This window comes from Podarcis melisellensis, assembly GCF_964234715.1.
Source record: "Podarcis melisellensis genome assembly, chromosome: 8".
In the NCBI taxonomy this organism is placed as follows: Eukaryota; Metazoa; Chordata; class Lepidosauria; order Squamata; family Lacertidae; genus Podarcis; species Podarcis melisellensis.
This window is the reverse complement of record NC_138540.1, coordinates 39,191,599-39,215,290: the sequence shown is the minus strand read 5'-3', so window position 1 is coordinate 39,215,290 and position 23,692 is coordinate 39,191,599. Positions and strand designations below refer to the sequence as shown.

The following is a 23,692-nucleotide window of genomic DNA, read 5'->3' as shown; positions in this document are numbered from 1 at the left end:
TGGATACAGCCCAACAAGTCAATCTTCCAGCAACATAATTCCAGAGAAATATGCTTTTTAAATTAATAGATTGATCTTGTTTCTTTAACGAAGCCTTATGATTTGTCCTTTCAGCTGATAGGAAGCCTGTATGTGTTTTGTATTTTTCATTAAGGTTCCCCCACCCCATTTCTATTTTTGTTTATTTTATAGGTTCTTTGAGGGTAGCTGATGTTTTTACCTGTTGTCATGATTTCTATGACTCCGGGGGAGAAAGCTCTTAATAATAATCTCTTGCCTGTTAGCTCCCAAGAGTCTGTCTTCATTGTATAGGCTGCATATCGCAACTGTAAGAGTAGAATGTACTGAGCTTTAAACAAGTCTATTAGGCTCACCGCAGCCAAGAAGGAAAAAGAAAAAGAAACCCTTGGAAAATTGCTGAAAGGAAAGAAAAAGGCTTGGCTGGGGGGGTGGGGGGAGAAGCAACAATTTTGTAAACCCTGCAAAGGTCAGAAAAAGGCTTTTGGTAAGTATGCAGAGGCTAGAAATCAAATCCCATTTCCTATCATAAGAAACCAGTTGTTTTTAGCAGCAGTGGTTAATGTACTATATGTGAAAGATTTAAGACTCGCTGGAAAAGCTTTGCTCCTGTTTTATTGGGCTGCTATTGAAAAGCCAACAGCATAACTTCAACTAGGTGCTTTGAGATTTCTTAATGGGCTGTCAAGGGCAAGACACCAGGTCTGTGCTATACTAGCTCTTTCCTGTACATTAAAACAACAGGGGCCAAAATGATCATATACAGAAGTATGAATTACTTGATGCGTTCCCTGTTCCATATGGTCCGCCGTGTCTTCGGCAATTAATCATGTTACAGAATCAGTTGAGTGCTCTCCGAAGCATTGAAGTCAACATTTTAGTTATACCTGTGCAAGGCGAAGGGTGGGGAGGTAAAAGGGGTTGCAGGCGTAAAAGTAGCAGGATGAGAAGTTTCTGGCGCCAACGTCCAAGCAGCTGGATTTTATAAACAATTTCCCCCTCCCCTTTCCTCATCACTTCTCTGCTCTCCTCCCTTTGCTTTCTTCCACTCCACAAACACAGTACCATTTTTCAACATGGTCCCCCCTCTGCGCCAAAAAAGTTGTTGAGTGAAACTTTGATATCAAGCATGACATGCTGTAAACAAAATAGGACTAGTGTTTGAGCGTAATATGTCCAAATTGCTGGGTGATAACTTAAAACATGCCAGCCACTTTCACCATAGCAATTGCCAACACGGCCCCGTTACATGCTGTGTATACCAATGAGATATACAAGCTACCATTGATATACACCATCCAAGTCCTAGCCAACATGCATGCCTTCGAGATCTCAAGTTAAATTCTACTTTTAGTTGCATCCAACTCTTGTCACGATACTGTCATTTCCCCACCATAAAGCAACTAAAACAAGCTGGACAATTAGCAGAAGGTGAATCTCACTGCTTGCAAACACATGTCTTATCCGCACCGCCATTTCTCTTTGCTATTGATTATTGGCTGTTGGACTGCTTTCCTTGAAGTGGGAAGAGCTTAGCAAGGGCTCAGAGGTTTATCCTGCTAATCTCTTTGGAAATACTAACGAGTACATTAGATCTCCTGGTGAAAACCTCATTTGTTGACAAAATAAAGCAAGACTCTGAAAATGGAACAGCCTTCTCTGCTCTGGTTTAAATCTGGAGTATTTGTTTTCCAGAACACAGAGAGAAATGAAATATGTGGAATCATGGCACTGCCCTACAGGAAGTGGAGTGGCTGTGACAGGAGCCCAGAGCTTTTTCAGGGCACCAAGTTAATTGATGAGAATAACGATTCTAAAAAACACTGCTTGTGACTTTCCAATGGCAAGCAATGTCTTGTTATCTCTGTTGGGGCCTATTCAGGATGTGCTTTCACCAGCATAGGGAGCAGAGGAAAGATAGCTTCATCAGGTCCTAAGCATTAGCACCCTCCAAAAAGTCTCTGCTGAGAGACTGATGAGATAAAGCAGACCTGCAGGGTTTGTTTGTTTGTTCTGCTGACCTTGTGTGCCAAGCACATCTTGGGGGAAGAAGAGGGATGCCCTGAACCAAAGCTGAGCCCAGTTTTCAGATCTGAAGGCTTCACTCAACATTGGGTAAAACAAAGTTTCTGTAGACAATTATCTGTCATTAAAGATCATTACATGGACGAAGAACCCAGAGTTGACCTTTCTTTGATAGCGTGCAAAGCATTCAGAAGAAGACTCTCCCATCTTCTGGGGACAGGAGTCATACCAGTAAACTTTTTGATGGATTCCTTTTTTAAAAAAATCATCAGTGTTGATTTGAGGAAACGGCTTTCCCAGTTGATAACATCTTTGACCACATTTCTTGAACTCTTGACCTCTCACTGTCAGGGCACATCTTTTCACCTTCTAACCCTTTATTGAACTCAGGTTCCTAAAATGGGATGAACATTGGAAACCCTTTAATGAACCATATTTTTTTCTCTTAGGCTTCAATCCTGCCCACAATTTCAGCAAAAAAAGTCATTTGGAATCTGTTGGGTGCAGCCATCTAATTATAGACATGGCTACTTTGGTTTTGTGTTAATTATATTATATGGACTTAATTCTTAAGAAATTGCTTAATAGAATTAGTAATAAATTAAGGATAGTAGGAGGGTGGGAAATAACAACAACAGCATTATTATTATTATTATTATTATTATTACAACATTGTCTTTTGATTGGGGTTGGGCAAACCCACTGAGACTTTCTCCAACTTGACTCAGGGTTTTTTTCTGACCTCATCTCTCCCCCTTTCAAATGGGAGAATTTCAGAAAAGTCCACTAAATTCAAACTGGGCCCTTCAATTTCTCCACCCCTTGAAACAAGATGGTCAGTCAGATGCTAGGTTTTGGACTGCTTGGACTGCTTCAAGTAGGCAGCTTGTTCTGACAACTTCCAGAGCAAAGTTGAGCCATGTTCAAGCCTGGACAGCTGCCATAAGCCCTATCCCATCTCAGTGAAGAATTGATCTCTGGGAGTCTTGAACTCCTTTATTTAGCAGATGTTACTCTCTTAGCGAACCTGTTGGGCTCTCAAGTCATCAAGAATAGGTGAACATGGGGTCTTGGGCATTTGACAGTGTCATCTCCAGGTAGATCTGGGAAAGACGACTGCCTGAAACCCTGGAGAGCCACTGCCAGTCAGTGTAGGCAATACTGAGTGAAATGGATCAATGTCTGATATTGTATTAAGCAGCTTCCAGTGTTCCTTTCAACTATCTAAGACGCGTGCCCCACTGCACACCCACTAAGGAGTGCAAATCAGTGAATTCTGCTGGACTTAGTTCTGTGTAAAAAATGCATAGTATCTGGCCATTAGAGTGATTTATATGTTAGATTCTTTTACAGTTTTACATAGCTGTAATAATGCTTAAAAGAGACATGCCTCTGTTTTCAACATCCGGATAGTGTTTTTTTAAATGCAAACATTATTTTGCTGAATGATTCATTTTATTAACAAGGGGAGGGGAAGAATAAGAAGCAGTTAAAAGGGAGAAGTAGAAAATCGCTATACAAATCAGCATTGCAGAGATTTTCTACTTCTTGTCTGTAACAGGCGAAGTTCAAGAAAAATTAAAACGTTCCCCCCGCAATCATTAGAGGTGGGGTGGTGGTGGAGGGGAGCAAGCCTCATGCACACTTTCTAATAACAATTCACCCATACAAGGACAAAAGAAAAGCAATTCTGTCTGGCAAAAATGTGAAAATTACACCTAGAATGCCTGGTCTGTGGTATTACTTAGGGCAACGATGCTTTGAGGTTTTACCTTGCATTCCGTGTACTTTGATTAAAAACCAGATAGATGGTGGCCATTTTGGACCATCATTTACTGTATTGATTTGGGAGCTGGGGAACCGTAATAAAAAAAGAAAGAAGGGCCATTGATTTACTGTCTCTATTTGCTTATGGGCTTTTTAATTAATTTTATGCTTTGTTTCCTATTTTTGGATTGTAATGTTTATGGCCTCCCCCCCCCCCGCTTTCTGTTTTCTTCCAACCCACCCCTCTCCCTTGCTCCCCAAGACAAGCCTACTGCTCTGTGAATTCAGGAAAGAGGAACAGGCGGAGGAACAAAGGAATGAACGAATCAGCTGTCTCCTGCCCATTCTTGAAGAGCGTCAGGAGCTACGGCAGGATTGGCTTGCAAGGTGAGGACGTGATGCAGGCGTGCCTATTTTAGGGGTCTGGCGGCACCTCAGCCCCCTCAATTTTAGTTTTAAAAGGGCCAGGCCCCCTCAAAGTTGAGGAGTTAGTAAGCCTGTTTCTGGCCTGTACTACTTTAGACTGGTGGTGGGGATTCACTTGATGGAATTCTCTTTGAGAGCTGGGAAGACGTCGAAAGCTGGCATGCCCAAGCAAGGCTAGAACTCTTCTCCTTGATGTCTAGTTTTCTAAGTGCAGAGATATTGTTTTTATTTTCTACAGAGCAGCATTGTGTATGTAGTTATGTTTGTCCCATCCCGACCTGAAGTTCACCAATTGCTTTTCCCACACCCAAAAGAACTTGGCCTATTTCTCAGTTGCCTTTAGCTCACCATGTGTTGATGATGGTGATGGTAGAAGGGACTAAAGGCACATTTCAAGGTTGTTGTCAGCCAAAACTTTAATTTGGGTTGCCTCTTGCATTTAAAGTGAGATTTTATTAAATACTGATTGATACTTTCCCTTCCTTTTTCGAAAAAAATGAAAAATTATTTGGCCATCGCTCTACTGTTGCATTTTCAAAACAAACGATTGTCTGCAAAACATATTTGTGTGTTGGGCCCTGCACCGTAGATACATTTTTGTGCATGAGTAAAATGAAAACAAGAATTTGACAGCATTATATGGACAGCTTTATATGGCTGGAAGATTGGGGCACACACAAATCTGAGCACAAATTTGTGGAAAATGTTGTATATAAATAAACTGATATGACCCAGTAAAACAGCAGCAAAAAAGAAAGGGGGTGGGGAGCAGCAAAATATATCCAGCAAATCATCATCTTCTGTCAAATGTCTGGGAGAAGTGATAAAGGTATGGTTTTTTTTACTTGGTGCCAATAGAATGTTAATGATGGTGTCAGGTAGATCTTACTGGAAAAAGCATTCCACAAACTGGGATCCCCAGTGGAGGAAAACTGTGCCTTGTTTCTATCCTCCAAAACTCCCTTATAGGGAGCACCCAGAGGAGGACCTCAAAAGACGTCCAAAGAATACAGACAGGTTCATAATGGGAGAGCCACTTTGAAATATAATTGAGGTCTGGAGCTGGGTTGGGCTTTCTATGTAAAAAAAAAAAAAAAGCACTTTGAATTGAGCCAGTGCATCTGTGACTAGATTGGTGTTTCAAACTAGCAGCGAATGCCCACTTTCTGGGGACAACACCGTACCAGATGTTGGTTTCCTCAAACCAGTTAAATGGATTCCTCTCAGGGAGCCTCTTTGTGCAGATGAGTTCTACCCACCAGATTTAAGGTTTTAGAAGTTTCGCCTTCAGTTCCACAGGGTCTGTGCCCAGCAGCGAATACCTCCTCTGTTTAGACTGAGCACTGTGGGTTAGAAATGTAACAAACTAAAAATGGAAAAGTCAGGGTAGTGTGTGCACATACATATATTTTAAAGAAAACATAACAAATGTAACTCAGTGAGTGGATCAATTTAGCAGGACAAATAATCACCAAGCAGCACCGTAGGGAGATGAGGGGGAGAGGACTCCCTCTTGGAAAGAATCTAGTTACATGGTTTTCTGGCCTTTTCCCTTACAACTACCAATTTAGTCAGAAGCTGGAGCCAACAGACGTAATTTAGCTTCTAGAACAAAAATGGTAAGTACTTTGCAGGCATCAGGGTGGAGAGGGGAAGGGGAGGAACAGGGGGCATGTGTGGGGAGAGACTTAGCAGCAGACGAAACGCAGGCCTCATTAAAACTAAACACCTGAAAGAAAATTTCAAGAGCACGGTGTCTTGAAAGCCTTAGAAAAGACAGTGCCCCCAGAGTATTAAATAACTGTAATCGGTTTCCCCTCTCCTCTGACTCACATTTGATGTTTCTCATCACACTGACCTATCTTAAAGAGTCCCATCCATATGATCCACATAAACAGACTGTTACCATATCCCGCACTTTTTACCTCTTCAAAGGTTTGGAGAGATGTCTGGAATGGAGGCGCTGACGATAGTAGCCGTCAAGCGTTCACTGGGGTGGTGAAAGTTATAAAACATCCGCCGAGGCTCTGGAGGAGCAGCCCCTGTGTTTTAGAGATCAGCCTATTGTGTACTTTGGAATTACACAAGAAAAATGTGCTTCGACAGGAAATAATTAGCGCTTGTCAAAGGCCAGGCAATAGGTTATAGTATTTTACTTTCAGCAAGCCATCAGGGGATCAGCCAGATTAGATAATAGATTTTTTTCTCTCTCCTTTTCCCCTTCTCTGGAAGTTAAATACAGATGACTCTAATTACCTTACGTTGTGCATTAGAGAAGACATATTATGAACAATGCAACTTGGAGAAATTTAGGTCAAGTAGATCAGAGGGAAAACAGCCAGAGCTGGTTGGGAGGGGGAAGACTCTGTAAGTCTGAGTGTATATTTAACGGGTTTATACAAGTACTGTAGTTTTGGCTGTGAGCTCCCATGTAAAACTGGAAATTTGAGATGTGTGTCCCACTAAATCATATTCCTCTTCTTCCCCAGAGTTTTCACCCTATATTGTCCTGACACTCAAGTAATGGCTGTAGCCCTGAGTAGCTAATTTGTGGCCTCTCAGAAGGTGTTGAACTCTGACTCCCATCTACCCCAGCCAGCGCCCACACACTGGGCAATGACCAGGGAAGACCTGAGTTGCAGTCCTGCATTGTCTAGAGAGCCACGAATTAGCCATGCCTGGTAAAGAGCAGGGTTGGCCAATGTGGTGCCCTCCAGATGTTGGACTACAACTCCTACCAGTCCCAGTCAGCATAGGCAAAGACCCACTGGAAAAAGCCTCCTATAATGGAAGGGGCGCTGCCCTATTGGGGAAGTGCTTGAATCCAGTGGTGTAATGGGATTTCAGCTCTGTTGCAGTTTCATGGCCTCCTAAAGCCATGGAGATGGTGGCAAGCTGGGGTTCTGCACGTGCTGGCGTCATTTGAGCTGTGTGCTGAGGGCAGCTTTTACCTTCTCTCTGCCTCCTCTGAGTTTTATTTATTTATTGCAGAGAATTGTAGAGTTGAGGGTCATCTAGCCCAGCCCCTTGCAGTGCAGGAATCTCAACCAGACCATGACCGATGGCCATCCAACCACTGCTTAAGGAGGGCTCACCACCTGCTGCTCTACTGCCAAACAATAGAACATACTTAAACAAGTTATACATTATACCGCTTAACTACAATTGTTTTTAAGCACTAGATATAGATGCAATGAAAAACAACAACCCAGTTGAAGCCTTAAAACCAAACATTAATTAAAAATGCCTGCTGGATTAAATGAGCCTTCAGCAAGTGGGGGGAACCTGTCTGTTCTCAGCTGGGAGTTCCATAAAACTGGGCTTACACACAACTTCTAGTGGATAGAAGTTGTGCATCTAAGCCAATGGTGGACTACTGTCTCCCCTAAAGACCTCCCTGATCAGGCAAGGATATGAGGGATTAGGTAAAATTAAAGGGACCCCTGACCATTAGGTCCAGTCATGGACGACTCTGGAGTTGCGGTGCTCATCTCACTCTATAGGCCGAGGGAGCTGGCGTACAGCTGGTCATGTGGCCAGCATGTCTAAGCCGCTTTCTGGCGAACTAGAGCAGCGCACGGAAATGCCGTTTACCTTCCCACTGGAGCGGTACCTATTTATCTACTTGCACTTTGACACGCTTTTGAACTGCTAGGTTGGCAGGAGTTGGGACCGAGCAACGGGAGCTCATCCTGTCGCGGGGATTCAAACTGCCGACCTTCTGATCGGCAAGCCCTAGGCTCTGTGGTTCCTTATAAATTAACACAAGAACTTTGCCCCTGGACTAATCCTCTGAGCTTGGGGAGTGTGTCACCTACGAAGTGCTTGCGGTATGTACCAAAAAGGAATGAGCAGGTCTTCATTTGTGCATGCCACTGTTTTGTGGGAGAGTGTAAAATAACAATAGGCATGTGTGATAGCAGGTGTTCCGTTCATCTCTGTGAGAATTGAAACTTCTATTTTAAAAGCTTTGAATCTCTAGTCCTGATGGGTGTGAAAAAAGTCTTGAAAACTAAGCAGTGTTGGCTGAAATCTCAGAACCCAGCAAGGCAGCTGGCAAGATATTTGGTGGTTGGGTCTTGTTGGCTTTGGTCTTTTCACAAGTAGAAAAAACAGAAGTCTGCAGAGTACGAAGGGGTAGTGGTGAAAATTTGCTTAAGGTAGCAGAATTCAACATATTTGGTACAGAATGCAGCTTGCTTGAGCAGGCTTTATTTAGCATGCAGAATGAATTGAACGTGTCCAGCATGCAATGAGGGCTGCTTTTCTACGGCAATCTGATCGCAAAGATATAGCAGTTCCAGTTTGGTTGGACTCCATTTCTGGAGAAGGTTGCCATTGCTGATTCTTGCTCATTATTCAGAGACAAGAGGTACCATAGCTTGCGTATACAGGGCAAACTTTGTACACAGAAAGTCCCCAATTAAACAAGCCAGTTTCTAATCCATGGTTTGAAGTTTTCTTGTTTTTGAAACTCTGTGAAGTTTGATGTACGCCAGAATACTTGTTCATACGATACAAGTCAACTTCCTTCGAAAATGGATATAATTTTCACAGAAGTCCTCCTGGGTGCATAGGAGGAGGAAGAAGAGGCAGACACAATGTTCCACTTGGGTTTGCTGCAGTTTCTCCATGTAGTACTAAACTATGCAAAGTCCATGCAAATGCAGCCAGTGACCTTCTTAGCCCATATTACCAGGCCACGTTTATTTTACTGTGGTTTATTAAACCCTAATTTAGTCTTATGCATGAACCCTGCCCAGCCACTTAACTGTGATTTGTTTACTGCCAAGAAACCATGATGTGAAGCTGTGGTTTGTTGTTGGCTTTTGAACTTCAATTTATTTTAACCACCGTTTGGTGTTATATGAGAATCCAGCACTTTTCCTTCACTATGGTTTGTCTGAGCACTGAACACCAAATGCTCAGAAAACTGCAAAGACATGAGGGAAGATCTGCTGGAAAACTATGCCAGACGTTGGAGAAACATGCCATGGTTTCTTTGCCTGCCTGTGCTACAACCCATGGTTAACTCATAGCTTGTTAAACAAACCATGGCTTAGCAGATGACTTCATGTGTTAAAATGGTAGCTCTTCATTTCCTATAAAATTGAATATGAAATGATATTAATTGGCTAAATTTGCAATGCATCATCATAATTATTAGAATCTTCTTGGGTATGTGTCTTTTATTTCTTAGAAATCCTCTTGGTTTTTGTAATGCACTTACGACAGACCCAACCCTTGAATCCTAGTCAAGTTTGCAGAAGTTCCTTATCCAGCCATCTCAGGTCTTTTCTTGCACTGGCAGGGCAGAGAGCATTCTGGGGGATGGAAGTCCTCCGGCAGCATCCCTGTCTGGATCTAAAGAGGATCAAGCTGCCCAGTGTTTGTTGGTTGTTTTAAAGCAGACTTGGTGTGTTAGCGACCCAGTACACAGAGCGACAGCAGTTATAGGAAAAAGAACAGGATATAAATAGGGAAGGAGGAAGGATGTGAATATGCTCAGAGTGTTAACAGAATCAACCAAAGGTTCCTAAAGGCTGCCGTTTGTTTATTCTGCGAGATAGGGTCTGATGGACAGATTGTTATAGCTGTTAAAGAGCTTCTTGAGGCCTTTGAGCTGACCTCTTCTTGACCTCTGCTTGCAGGAGGTCATCTTTCTCTTAATAAAGTAAAGGCAGCTTCTCACGTCCTACTGTAGAGCCGGAAAGCTAAAAGAGTGCGGCTGTGAATTTCAAACCTGCCATGAAGACAACTCACCACAAAAAAGTGGGGAGGGGGGAAGGAAACTCCTTGTATTTTAGGGTCACTGTCTGATAATGAAAATTATTACCAAATTGCAAGGAAATTTAACTGCAATCAGCAAGCATAGGGAGATGGGGCCTAGTCTATTGGGTTTGATAAATGAAGTGTGAAGTCGCCCATCTGGCTCAAGGCGGCTCTCTCTCTCTCTGTCCGTCCCTCTCTCTCTCTCCTCTCTCCCCCTCCTCTCTCCTCTCCTCCCCTTTGACCAAAGGGAAGCATTTTAAAATAACCACGGTACATATAGAATCAATGACCCATAAGGAGAGCTGGAATAGATTAAGAGTTAATGGCGACCATGGAAGAAATGAACCCATGACGAGACAAAGAGAAGACAGGGGAAAGTGCAGTTTAGTATCTATCTCATCCCTCCTTTAGTTTATGAAAGTTGTGCAATCCTATGCTATCTGCGTTGAGAAGTAAGTTCCATTGACTTTAATGGGTCTTACAGTCAGGTAAGCATGCAGAGGACTGAGTCTTCTCAATACTGCTTTTTAATCAACAATAATAGGTTCTCTGCTTTTTCTCATCAAACATGGCAAGGGGCAGATTATTCTGCTGTTTAACTGCTTAAAGACTACATATTTTATGCCAAAATGCTGGTTGTAGCTATTCATTTATATAGCATCATGGCTATTTAGAGTTTTCATAACCATGAAAGTTGTGTCTCAGTGGGGATTAGTGTGATGGATAGATATTAAAAAGATAAAATGTATTTCTGTTTTCAAAAAGTGTACTTATGTAGGCATGTAGACCTTTCTTTGCATTAATTCCATCTGTGGTTTGGAAGACATTTTATGGAAAAGAATTCAGTATGATATCACATGCACCTCTTAATTGAGGAGACAAACCTCATAACATTTTCGAACTCATTGAAATGGTTGTTGCTGGTAACACACATCTGATAAAGGTGAGTGTCTCTGTGTAAAGTATTTGTTAGTTCTTGAACAAACTTTTTTATCAGTTCTCTTGCAAGCTGCTTCAAAAACCTGAATCTAAGGGTAGTCTCTACATTCTGGAGCTAAGATGCCTCTCTAGCTTTGATGCTGGTGCACAATGAACATTTCAGGTATGCCCAGGCTTTTAGGCATCATTGGGCTGGTACCGTAAACACAAAAACAGATAATAAAAGACGATGGCCCAAGGCAAATAATAATAATAGGGTTTTTTTTGAACTTATACAGCAGAAAAATGTTAATTGATTCAAACTATTGATTCCAAACAGGAATTAATCAGAGGTTATTGCCTAGTTGAATAATAAAACGAAAACACATACCCACCCATGTTTTATAATAACTTTAACACAATAGACAAATAGTTTATAGATTTGGTTACTGTAGCAGTTTGCTAAAGTGCCATGTGAATGGTAACATTGATTTAAATTAAATTGCCTTTATGCTCAATTTAGGGGAAAAATGTCTTCTGTCAGTAATTTCCTTGTCCCTCTGATATCTGTCACTTCTCAGTTTCTTGTGGCTGCTGACAGCTAGTAAGATTGACAGGGACTCTTCTTCCATACCTAACCCCCCTCAACACCCTAAAAAAGTGGAAATGCTAGGATTGTGCATGTTCCAAGTAATGAAGCCAATTAGGGTGAATTACCTCAAGAACTTGGGTTCCTGCCTTGGGTCACCTTGCCAGCAAGATATCTCAAGCTGGATCGGGGGCTCCTTAAGCTTCTGAGTCAGAAAGTTAACCCACCCCGCCCCACTCTACTCTTTTCTGAGAAACAAAACCAAGCAGACTGCGGAAATGGCCAGAGCTTGAGAGAGAAGGGATATCACCAAGGAACCTGTGTCCCTCTAGAAGTTGTTGGACTCCAACTTCCACCAGCCCCAGCCAGCATGACCAATGGTCAGGGACGATGGGAATTGAAGTCCAGCAAGTTTGGGGATGACGACACCTGATTGTCTCTCCTTGCTGTAGATGGATGGTGTTTGTAGTCTAAGTGGGACCTCCTGCAGAAGTTCAAGGCCAAGCAGAACCTTGGGCAGCTCTTGTTTTACCGCTCCTAGAGCCCACTTCTGGGGGGCAACAGGTTCCCCACCCACGATGTGACCATACACCCTAAAAATCAGCACTATTGGGATTCCTTCTCTTTCTTTCTTTCTTTCTTTCTTTCTTTCTTTCTTTCTTTCTTTCTTTCTTTCTTTCTTTCTTTCTTTCTTTCTTTCTTTCTTTCTTCAGTTCCCCATTTCTGAATCTCTGACATAGTCCAACATGCCTTCTGCACCTCAGCAATCTTTCCTCCCAGCAAGCATTCCAAACTTTGTAATCCATGATGTGAATCCAGAGTGTGTTCCTTGTTTACACCAGCTTTGGTAGTTGCAGTACGTGAAGGATAGTTAGAGGTGTCTTGAAATTCTGGTAGCTTGGTGACATCCCCACCACCACCACCACCACCACCACCACTTTCCTTACCCCTTGGACTCTGCAAGTGGAGGGGAACTAAAACGGTCAGGCTTCCTGGCTGCGTAGGATGGCAGAAGCCCAGCACATCACAGGACTGACAAATGTATAATCTGTGAAGACAGAGTGTTAGCTCCATCATCTGACAGTTGAACCACAAAGTGGCATTAGTATCAGCTGTCATCGTGCCTGTTAAAAACAATGGTGTCTGCCAGAGGCAGCCGGCTTGTGCAGGAGGAAAGTGTGTGACTCTTGCTTGGTTTTCAAGTACCAAATTGGTGTTGCAACTGGGAATACAAAATGACTCCCTAGGGAACAAGGAAATAGCCAATATTTACTTTTAATCTGCTTGTCGAGGATTCTGATTTCCAAGACATCCATCCATACTTTCTTCTGTCCCTTTTCCTGAACATCATTTATGCCTCATAAATGGAAACCTTCATAAAATCTGCTCACATACTGAGCACAGGAGGTGAAACTGTATATAAAAAATAGACGTTTAGGATTTAAACTGTCCCAGAGATGGATTACATTTTTTTCACCTTCCCAAGAAATGACCCCATAATCTTGGTGGTGTTCAGAACTGGTAGGGCCTTTGGTGTTTTTGTTGCACTTCATAATAAGTACAACTTTAAAGTGGGATGACATTCTTATGACAATCTAGGCTAGTAAACCAGCATTGCAGCTGCCCCATTCAAACTCTGAACTCATATTTTCTTTTATGAATTCTTTGTTGCAATTCACACATGCCCATATTAGCCCTTTTGAAGTGTTAAGACTCAAAATGTGGCTCAGTTGTGGAGCATCTGCTTTGCATGCAGAAGATCCCAGTTCCAGTCCCCAACATCGCCAGGTAGGACTGGGAGAGACCTATCTGAAACCCTTGAGATCTACTGCCAGTCAATGTAAACAATATTGATCTAGATAAGCCAATAGCCTGACTCAATATAAGAGTATATGTGTTCCTCTCAAAAGATTCATCACACCCCAATAGAAAAAATAAGCAAAGTTTTGACGTGAGGACTAAAGAAAGGAGATAAGTGAGCCTTCTCTAGAACGGACTTATAGCCCGGATAGCTCAGTTGGTTAAAGCATGGTGCTGATAGTACCAAAGTTGAAGGTTCGATCTTCATATGAGGCAGCTGCATATTCCTGCATAGCAAAGGGTTGGACTACATGATCCTCAGGGTCCCTTCCAATTCTATGATCTATGGTTTCTGTGATCTAGGTGTCTTCTCCATGACTTCTCATCATCTATCAACATCTCAGATAGTTGAGGGCATAGAGAGCAGGGCCTCCAAAAATGATCCGAGGGAGGGCAGGTTCATGTGGGAGTGGGTTGTATATACTTCTGGCCAGTACTATTTTTCTGGGGAAAGAAGAGCTGGACCTCACCGTGAATACCTCCCTCATTCTCTTAGAATGTCAATGGTGCCGGATCTGAGTTCCTGCGATTTCCAGCTGAAAGAAAAGGCCCAGCTTCTGGCCCAGACTATTCAGGACTTTTTGCTTGATTTATCATTATTATTGATCTAGTTATCCAAAGAAAGAAATAGGGTCCAATCTTATGGGTTAAGGAAAACCTGGGCAAAAAGATGTATCTTTACAATCCATCTGAAGCAGCTGATGGTTGCTATGCTAGAGTGAAGGGCATTCCATAGTAGAGGCACAATGGTGGAAAATTACCGCCCTATAATATTTTGGCATAGGATGCGGGTGGCACTGTGGTCTAAACCACCGAGCCTCTTGGGCTTGCCAATCAGAAGGTCGGCGGTTCAAATCCCCGCGACGGAGTGAGCTCCCATTGCTCCGACCCAGCTACTGCCAACCTAGCAGTTTGAAAGCATGCCAAAAATGCAAGTAGATAAATAGGTACCGCTCTGGCTGGAAGGTAAATGGTGTTTCTGTGCGCTGCTCTGGTTGCGCTAGAAGTGGCTTAGTCATGCTGGCCACATGACCCAGAAAATGTCTGCGGACAAACGCCTGCTCCCTTGGCCTATAAAGTGAAATGAGCTCCACAACCTCAGAGTCGTCTGCAACTGGACTTAACTGTCAGGGGTCCTTTACCTTTACCTTTTTAATATTTTGGCAGGGTAGAATTTTCCCCAGATGCTTTAAGTGATCACTTATTTATGTGTGTAAATATCTAACTATCTGCCCTTCTAGTGGCCATGTACCACTTGCATGGATAATCAGATACCAAGTTGAAGTTATATATGGCACTGTGTTGTATAAGAGGATATCAGATCAGGTGTTATCTTTTATGAGGCCAGCCTTTGTTGGCAAAGGAGTTGCTGCCTTTTTGAGTCACACAGCTCTTCATCAAGATAACTCCCAGGCTTGGATATGGAACCCAATCCAGTAAAAGATCTCAGCTGACCAGCTTGGTATCCCTCATAAATGATGAAGCATTTAGAAGCTGTGGAAGTCAAGGGCAAGCTTTGTCCCTCTGAACTCATGCACGATTTTCAAGTCTCATGTTTCTTCCCATCATTTTACGTCCAATGACCATTGTCATTTTTCTTTAGTCTGGCTTGAATCTTAGTTGATTTATTAGTTAGTGTGCTATACAGTCGTACCTTGGTTGTTGAACACCTTGGTACTCGGACGTTTTGGCTCCCAAACACTGAAAAGCAGGAAGTGAGTGTTCAGGTTTGCAAACATTTTTCAGAAGCTGAACATATGACACGGCTTCTGATTGAGTGCAAGAAGCACCTGCAGCCAATCGGAGGCTGCACCTTGGTTTTCAAACTATTTCGGGAATTGGACAGATTCCCGGAATGGATTAAGTTCAACAACCAAGGTACGACTGTATGTTGCTTAATGAGGATGTTTCATATCTATCTATCTATCTATCTATCTATCTATCTATCTATCTATCATCTATCTATCTATCTATCTATCTATCTCCAACTCCATGGGGCCTGAGGGGCCTGAGGGGGCCCGAGCCCCCTCAAAAATTCATTTGGGGGGCTCCGCCCCCCCAATAATTTAAGAAAATTATTAGTTATATTATGCTTTGTAAAATCACAAAATTATGTTGGTATTTTTTATTTTCCTTGTTTGACGATAGTTACCTTTTAAAATACATTCAGTAATGAGTTAAAACAAAGCCACTCCCGATCTAGAGAGGGGGTGGGGTTGCGGGCTCTCGACCCATCAACAATCTCGCGGGGCTGGCGTCAGCCCCGCGAGAAGCGGGGATTCCCCCTAGCTCATTAATATTCACCGCCCACAGCGGCAGCCAATCGGCTGCCGCAAAGGGCGGGCCCTCACAGGTTCACTTAAGGTCGGGGCAGCCCGGGGCTCGCCCCTTTCGTTCCCCCAGCAGCAGCGGTTTGGAGGTCTTGGGCCCCCCCAATATTTTTTAGAAGTCGGTATGGGCCCCCGCCCCCCCAATATTTTTTATAAGTCGGCACCCCTGTATCTATCTATCATCTATCATCTCTATCTATCTATCTATCTATCTATCTATCATCTATCATCTATCTATCTATCATCTGGACTCATTTGCAGTATGCACAAAGCTGTATCATACTACTTCAATCAGCTGTGGCTTCCCCCAACAATCCTGAGAATGGTAGTTTGTTAAGGATGCTGGAAGTTGTTAAAACACCAAATTCCCCTCACTGAGTTACAATTCTCAGAGTTTACTGTGAAGAGGGATTGGTTGCAAAACCGATCTAAGAATTGCAGCTTTGTGAGGGGAAGAGAGTTCTCCTCCTAGAAACTCTCAACACCATGAACAAACTACAATTCCCAGAATTCTTTTCTTGGGGGGAGCCATGACTGTTTAATTTATTAATTTTATTTCATAAAATTTATACACTACTTGATTGGGTGTTGTTTTTTAATTAAAAAAACCCCTCAAAGAGGTTTACAACAATTTAAAACATTTGGGAAAAAAGTAGTATCAGCAGTAAACTAAAAACAGATCAAAACACACATCAACATTCCAGATATCTGGGTAGGCTTCTCTAAACAAAATTGTTTTTAACAGACACCAGAAAGAGTACGGTGAAGGCGCTTGCCTGATAGCAATAGAGATGCCATTCCAAAATGTAAGTGCAACCACACTACAACATAGATTTCTTACAAATGCGGGGATTGTGTGACACCTGTAGCAGTGCCAGTTCCGCAGATTGAAGCAGTCAAGTGGGCGTCTATGGGGCAAGGCAATCTCCCTGTTCCAAGTGCTATGATATTGCTTTAGCTGTATAGTGCAGCTGGGTCCTTATTTCTGGACTCCTATTCCTATCAGCCCCAGCCAGCACAGGAATGGTGGGCTGTGTCATCTGGCAGCATCTGAAGGGGCACAGGTATCCCACCCATTCGTAATGAGCCAAATTTGCTTCCAGGTGAGCAAGAGCACAAGCTTTATAAAAGTTAGAGATTTTTATTTGGGATGCAAACAAGTGCCACATATTTGTGGGTATGGACTCTGATTCATAGTGTGTGAGCCTTACCCTTCTTAAGGGTGCTTCTGATTTATCTCCTTAAAAGAATAAAAAATAAGATGCTTTCAAACCTGTGCTCTGCTTAGAATTTCACACAGCTAATTCCCTGTTGGAATAATATATATACACATGCAGTCGCTGCTCTCAACAATGAAGCGGCAGCCAAAGAAATCTCTGGTGCAAGCTAGGTTGTCAACATACACTGGTCTGGGGTAATGGTTCTTTCTGTTAAGATGTTACTTTTAAAGCAATGATCTCGGTGACCCCTGAAAAATTATTTATAGCAACAGATGAGAACTGCAGGAGGGAAGGGGGAGGAGGTGGAGACAGAAGGTGACATTGGAAGACCAGCATTTTTATAACCCATTGGAATATCTGGAGAGCCATGACTACAGAGAGGGGTAACCTTTTGAAGAAATGCCTTTTCTCCTCTTAAGTCCCATTGGCACCTTGCATCCTAATACTTCCCCCCACCCGTGATGATTTTATTTTCATTTTCATATTGCTTTGAGTATGCTAGGAAATCCCTAGAATACTGGCAAAATTGCTGCTGAAAAAGATCAGTCTAAAATATTATTTCATTTCATTTATTTATTAAATTTATCTCTATCCCTTCCTCCCTAGGGAGCCCAGGGTGGTAAACAGATGTATCTTTTAAGACAAGAACAAAGCAAACGTTCTAATAAACAATTTCATTTTTTTATATAAAAAAACTAAAATAAGTTACAGAGTTCTAAAAGCAGTTCTGTATTTTTTAAAATTTTTTTTAGAAAGTCTTCCATCCAGTGATCATAGAGTTAGCCCTTAGGGTTAACTTTAATATTGAAGTTAGTAACGCTCCCCTCACCTCCTTCCATCAAAGGCAACATTGATGGGACCTGGAAAATTGAGAAGTGAAAGACCTTAATGAAGTTATTGATGAAATGTATATATTTATTTAGAGCATGTGTGCCCTCACTAAAGTGGTTCCCTGTGCCGCTTTTGTGCAATCAGAACAAGACGGTCCTTGTCCGCAAGCTTAACAATCTGAAAAGGCAGGACACAAAAGGGACAGGGCAGAAAGAGAAGGTATGGATAATGTAGCTGGATGAAGAGGAGGAAAGAGGGAGAGTGAAAGAGAGAAAGAGAAAGAGAGGGAGACAGAGAGACACACAGAGAGAGATGTGTTGCTATCTGCCCCGTCCTTCCCCACCCGACCTGGTTGGTGTTCATACTGCGGTGGGATACTGTAGCATCAGATCCTGAAGCTGAGGCTCCAATACTTTGGCCACCTCATGAGAAGAGCAGACTCCCTGGAAAAGACCCTGATGTTGGGAAAGATGGAGGGCACAAGAAGGGGACGACAGAGGACGAGATGGTTGGACAGTGTTCTTGAAGCTACCAGCATGAGTTTGACCAAACTGCGGGAGGCAGTGGAAGACAGGAGTGCCTGGCATGCTCTGGTCCATGGGGTCACGAAGAGTCGGACACGACTAAACGACTAAACAACAACACCACTGTGGCATACCATTCACTTATTTTCAATAGGATTTGAAACCACTCCCCTTTTTAGCGGATGTAAAGTCACTTCCTGTTTTCTGCACTTCCTTCAAACCTGCTCTACTCCCCCCCTAGTTATTTATTTATTAAGCAAGATTTATGCATCATTTTTTAAAAAAACAACCTGTGCATTGTGCACCTCCAAATCATCACCACCCCCTCTTAATTTGCTTTAACTTAATTAATATAAACATATAATTTAAAATATTTGTGAACCTAGAACATCGACATCCCATTGAGGATCAGCTTGTACCCTTAAACTCTAAAAGATAAGATAATCTGTAAAATCACCCCATATAAGCCCATTCTTGGTTAACATTCGCAGACAGTCTTTGAAGACAATTCTGTAGATTGGGTTAGGCAGCATGATGTCTTCTGGATGTTGTTCGCAATGTTCAAAACTCTCACTGTTCTAGGCGCATTTTGCGACGGGGAATGTTATTAGTGCCAACAGTTTCTGAGCTCTAGTGCGCACAGTACTGTGCCTAAGGGTTCAGATTAAACCTGCAAAGTGGAAGGAAAGGAGGACCTTTTTCTGCCTCCCCACTTCCAGCTACTCTCTGGAGAAGAGATCCTCTTAGGAATATTAGGGGGGTGGGCAGGGGTGGGACTAGACCATGTGAAAAATAAACATAATATTTTAGCTGCAGTTCACACTGTACATTTTCAGCTTTGTATTCTTGTTATAAAAAAGTGTGCCTAGACATTCCGTTGTTGCGCCCATAATCTAGATTTAAGGTGCCATTTAGCTCCTAACTTTCATATCTCAGTTTCTAACACTGATTGTTAGAAACTGAGCTGATTGACAGCAGCTCCCATCAGCTTCAACTAGTATGGCTAATGCGAGTCCAACATAGGAGTCCAACATATGGAGAATGATGCCATTTTGGCTACTGCTGCTATAGGTAGTCTACTTTTTTCCTTTCTTTTTTTGGCAAAAGCAAATAATATTATTCCAACTAAATTCTACTTAGAGTAGACCTGTTGAAATCAATGGGCATGAGGAACTTGTTCCGTTGTGAGTCAAACTTAGTTGGATACAACCCAGTGGCTCAGAATGGCCTCCTTCAAATTTAGCTAGCTATTCCATTTGTAACCCATACTTTCTTCAGGGAGCCCAGCAGTGGTGCTTCCCAACACTTGGCTGAGCCCAGATGTTCTTTGCTTCAGAGGTGGAATTCTAGTGATCACACTGAATTCTAGTGATCACACTGGGACTTACTTATGGGCAGAGATAAACAAATCTGTCAATGTTGCTTCTGCAACTTCCTCATTTCTCCAAACCTTAAATTCACTTCTCTGCATTTCCTCAACAATTTGTGCATGGTTGTTTAAGAAAAGATCCTTATGAAAATTTCTCAGCCCTTTAGTCAGAAATTTTCCTAATACTGTAAACACTTTTTTTTTTGCCTGCAGTTTTGACTAATGTACACATTTGTGCAAGCAATTTCCCCTAATGTAAGGTATTTAGTATGCTATATTCATGAATATATGCATTTTTGGTATATATTGTTTGGTTGTTGAACTGAATCACAAAATTCAGGAAAATGCAAATTTTGAAGGATAGCTGTTTTGATTTGTGTCTTGGTTCAAAAAGCACAACTCATTAACAGTTTTTCACTCCGTCTCTACTCACTGAACATGCATGAGATCACACTGCTGCATGTGTCTTCTTTAGCGTGGCCCAAATGAGTATTTATTGTTACCAGCTCAAAATGGGACTTCCTTTGCATCTTGTACTGTGAAAGCAGAAGACATATACAGAAGATAGTTAAGCCTACCCAGAAGCTCCTTGAGTACCTAGGATCTCAACGTGGACATGAAAGAGCCATTCTCTGCCATGGACGTGCTCATTGCTCTTTGGGACTGCCCTGACCTCCTAGGATAGGTGATAACTCTATGTACAAATTAGGATCTCCATCTTCATCCAAGATGCTCATGAAAATTTACACTAATCTAGTGAACATAGTAACCCAATAAAGATCTCATTTCAGAATGTAAATAGCTATTGAATATTTGCTAGCTGGGTGTTTTGGTTTCATATATTTTCTGAACTTTGCTCCCAAACTTATAATAAGCTTGGCCAGTACATATTTTTAGTTTCTGGGCTGGTAGATTCATGGATAACGTTTCCACAAAGCTTATGAGTTATGTAGGCGTTCTGCTTGATGTTAAGGAGAGATAAGTGTACTTTTGACACCCCCAAATTTGTCTTTAGCTGCCGTGTTAGCCCTTTAATCAGAATGATTTTTGACCATCATGGTCAAGGTTGATTTGAAGAAATGCCCTGGAGAGGAAAGGTTAGCAATTTGTCCGCCCCATAATGGATTAATCGCTAGCTGTACAGTGTGTTTATCTTAAGAAGACAATTTGCCACACATGAAGAGTAGTAATTTTATTTTATACTAGGGGTGTCCCCGGTGTATCTTAGTCATTTCCTTTGCCATGTATTTTCCAGGTTATAGATAAAGTCTAAATTCAGCTGTCAGCTTGGGGAAGTGGCTGAGGATGGAGGCGGTTTATTAACTGCTTATCTTGCCTGTAGGTGACACTGTTCCATCATTTATCAAACCATTTTCCAATATCTTGTCCAGGGACATATATGTGTGTGTATATATATGTGTGTGTATGAAAGACAGAAATAAATACCTTCCGTTTCTGGTCCTTGTTAGAGAATGGGTAAGTGGTTGGATGGTGTTCCAGATTGCCTTTTTATAAAATTGGTTTTGTTCATCAACTCTGCAGCATCAGTATTTTCCCTTGTTTTTCTCCTTTGATGAATTAGATGTTAAGATAATCACACTTCAGCATTTCTTAAGGCAACTGTTATAGAGCAGAATTGTTTTTTTGGGGGAGGGACATGCACTTAGCATATCTTAATTCATAGCCTGGTTGGGTTGTTACATTAAGAGAAGTTAAAATGTTCCTGTATGCTCAAACTGTGCCAATTGGGGTGTTCCATTAAAAACAGATCCATCCTTACCAATTGTTGTGTTCCTTAAACTTTGCCTTAAGTTGTTCCTCTGTTCAGATAAAGTCCCCAGTCCACCTGCAATCTTCTCACCATACCCACCACCATATCATTCCCAAGGGCGCTGTGGTCTCACCTGGTACTTTCTGCAAGGGGATAGCAAAGCCCTACTCCATTCATGAAAGGAAAGTTAGGATCCATGCCTTTGTTCCCACGACAAAGTAATTCCCCTCCCACACACCCACACACTCTGGTTCCTAGCAACCAATGTTCCTAATGAGCCAGTGTTGGATGAGGACCAAGGAGAGGCAGCTTCAAATCTTGACTCAGCCATGAAGTTCAATGGGAGAGCATGGATCATTCACTGTTTCTCAGCTTAACCCAATTCGCAGGGTTGTAGTGAGGATATAAGTACATAACAATGAACACATGCATGGTGTCCTTGGTGTGAGGAATCTGGCTCTTCAGGAGGCATAAGTTTTACTGCCTTTGGAGGTCCCAATTTGGGATTGAAGAGGCATCTGACCACCAGCATCTGGCTCAGACGATGTTGTGCCATGGTTGGTATCTAGTACCTCTGCCTGCAGGGCAGTTTCACCAACTAATCTGGCCGCCCCCACTTGCCTGGGTAAGAATCGAATCTGAGCTGGTGCTCAAGATGGAAGCCAACAGTTCCATTAGGGCAAATACAGCACTGCCCCACCATCTACAGTCTGCACTCAGCTATCCCCACTGGCTGGCCTCCTTATTTACTCCTTTCTCCTGATCAGGTGGCTTTGTTTTACCTCTTGCTCCACCTACTTTTGGCCTCCTTGCCATCCACTCTACCATTCCCAATAGGCATACGTTTTTTGGGTGGTGGTGTTTACCTAGCAGGGAGGGAAACTTTTGAGGAGAACTGTTTGCAGATTAAGGTCACCGTTTACAGAGACAATGAAATATCTGATGAGGTTCCCCCATTCATCAGTGGTGTCCTTGGCGCCAGATGTTTAGATGCTGCCATGTTCCATGCATATGTCTCTTCCTGTCAGGAAGCCATAATGCAAATCCACCAGCCCAGGTGCAACAGTGGACTTGCCAAGTATCCCTGCCTCTTTTGCCTTTTCCTCCTACCCGGGACACACATCTACTTCCCATCAGAGAGGTGTAGATTGGAAGGAGAGTGCAATTAACCCCTGGAAAGCGTTGGTTTTGCCCAAGCGACGTGCACAGTAATGATATTGTTAGCTTCCCCTTAATTTCCAGTTTCACTATCAATTATGCCATGTGTTTCACCCAGTTGGTGCTACCCTCCCAGTGTTAATTATAACCTACAAGACTGTTACAGTTAATTTTATGGCAAGCATATTGTCTCTTCAAGGCTCTGGAGCGGCTCATAAATTATCTTGAAGGTAAAATGCAACTTGGGGAACTAGTTATGAAAATTCCATCCATCTCGCTTAAGAGATGCAGCTGCTACTGTCAGCTGCTTTGCTGCTGCATTGTGAAGGAATTATGGCGGGTCAGGTTTAAGAGGCAAGGCCCGGGCTGTCACCGAGGAGGAAGCCTGTCCTGGCCCTGTCAGACAAGTACCTTCTGCCAATCCCTCGTGGTTTTGCTTTTCAAGCAGTAAAAGGCAGGCTGGTGCAGGTGGATGGTCCCCAAGCTGTCTCTATTCATTACTTTACAGAAACTTGTTTTAGGTAGGCAGGTACGGAGACCTCCCTCCTGCCTTTGCTGTTGTCATGATGGTTAGAGGCATCATCTGCAAAGTGCAGGAAGAGAAAAGGAGGGAGAGGGAGAGACAAACTTGATACTGTCTGATGGCAGTGGTTATGTACTGGACTTGGAGGGGTGTAGGAAGAGCCAGGATGGGGGGGGGCACTCGAAGACACGAGTGATTAGCCCCGTAAACACAAACACAGATGCGCGCTCACACGCTGGAGCAACTCACTGGTCTGTAAAATCATTGCTGGTTTAATTGTAGGGAGGAATGGGTTTAGAGGGGGGGAGGGGGGCATCTGTTCACTTCTATTTTCATGCGCACTCTGAGGGGGGGGTGAGTTTTCATTGCAAAATTAGTTCATAGGAAAAGTTTCAGGTATCATGGATTTATAATAGTCAAAGTGAAGTATTTTCATTCCCTTTGTTGCATCTTAAGGGGGGCGGGAATCAAACCTTTTGTCTCTCATAACGGTGTGTATTCTTCCTCTTCATTTTCTCAACTTTTATATCAGAGATCAAGATAAATAAATATGAATTTAGCTTTCTGGGGTGAATATCTGTCCAACTGCAG

General features: G+C 42.6%; 1 protein-coding gene across 7 annotated transcripts in view; it reads left to right on the top strand.

The window, feature by feature from the left end:
- The window catches only part of FTO (FTO alpha-ketoglutarate dependent dioxygenase), a 252,999-nt gene that overhangs the window by 102,985 nt on the left and 126,322 nt on the right, over window positions 1–23,692 (top strand). For 6 of the 7 annotated variants that reach the window (XM_081924062.1, XM_081924069.1, XM_081924066.1 and 3 more), the window contains one exon: window positions 4,073–4,197. The exons of the other annotated variant lie outside the window; for it this stretch is intronic. In XM_081924062.1, the coding sequence (XP_081780188.1) occupies window positions 4,073–4,197 (125 nt within the window). The remainder of the gene's footprint in view (window positions 1–4,072; window positions 4,198–23,692) is intronic. 7 annotated transcript variants of the gene reach the window in all.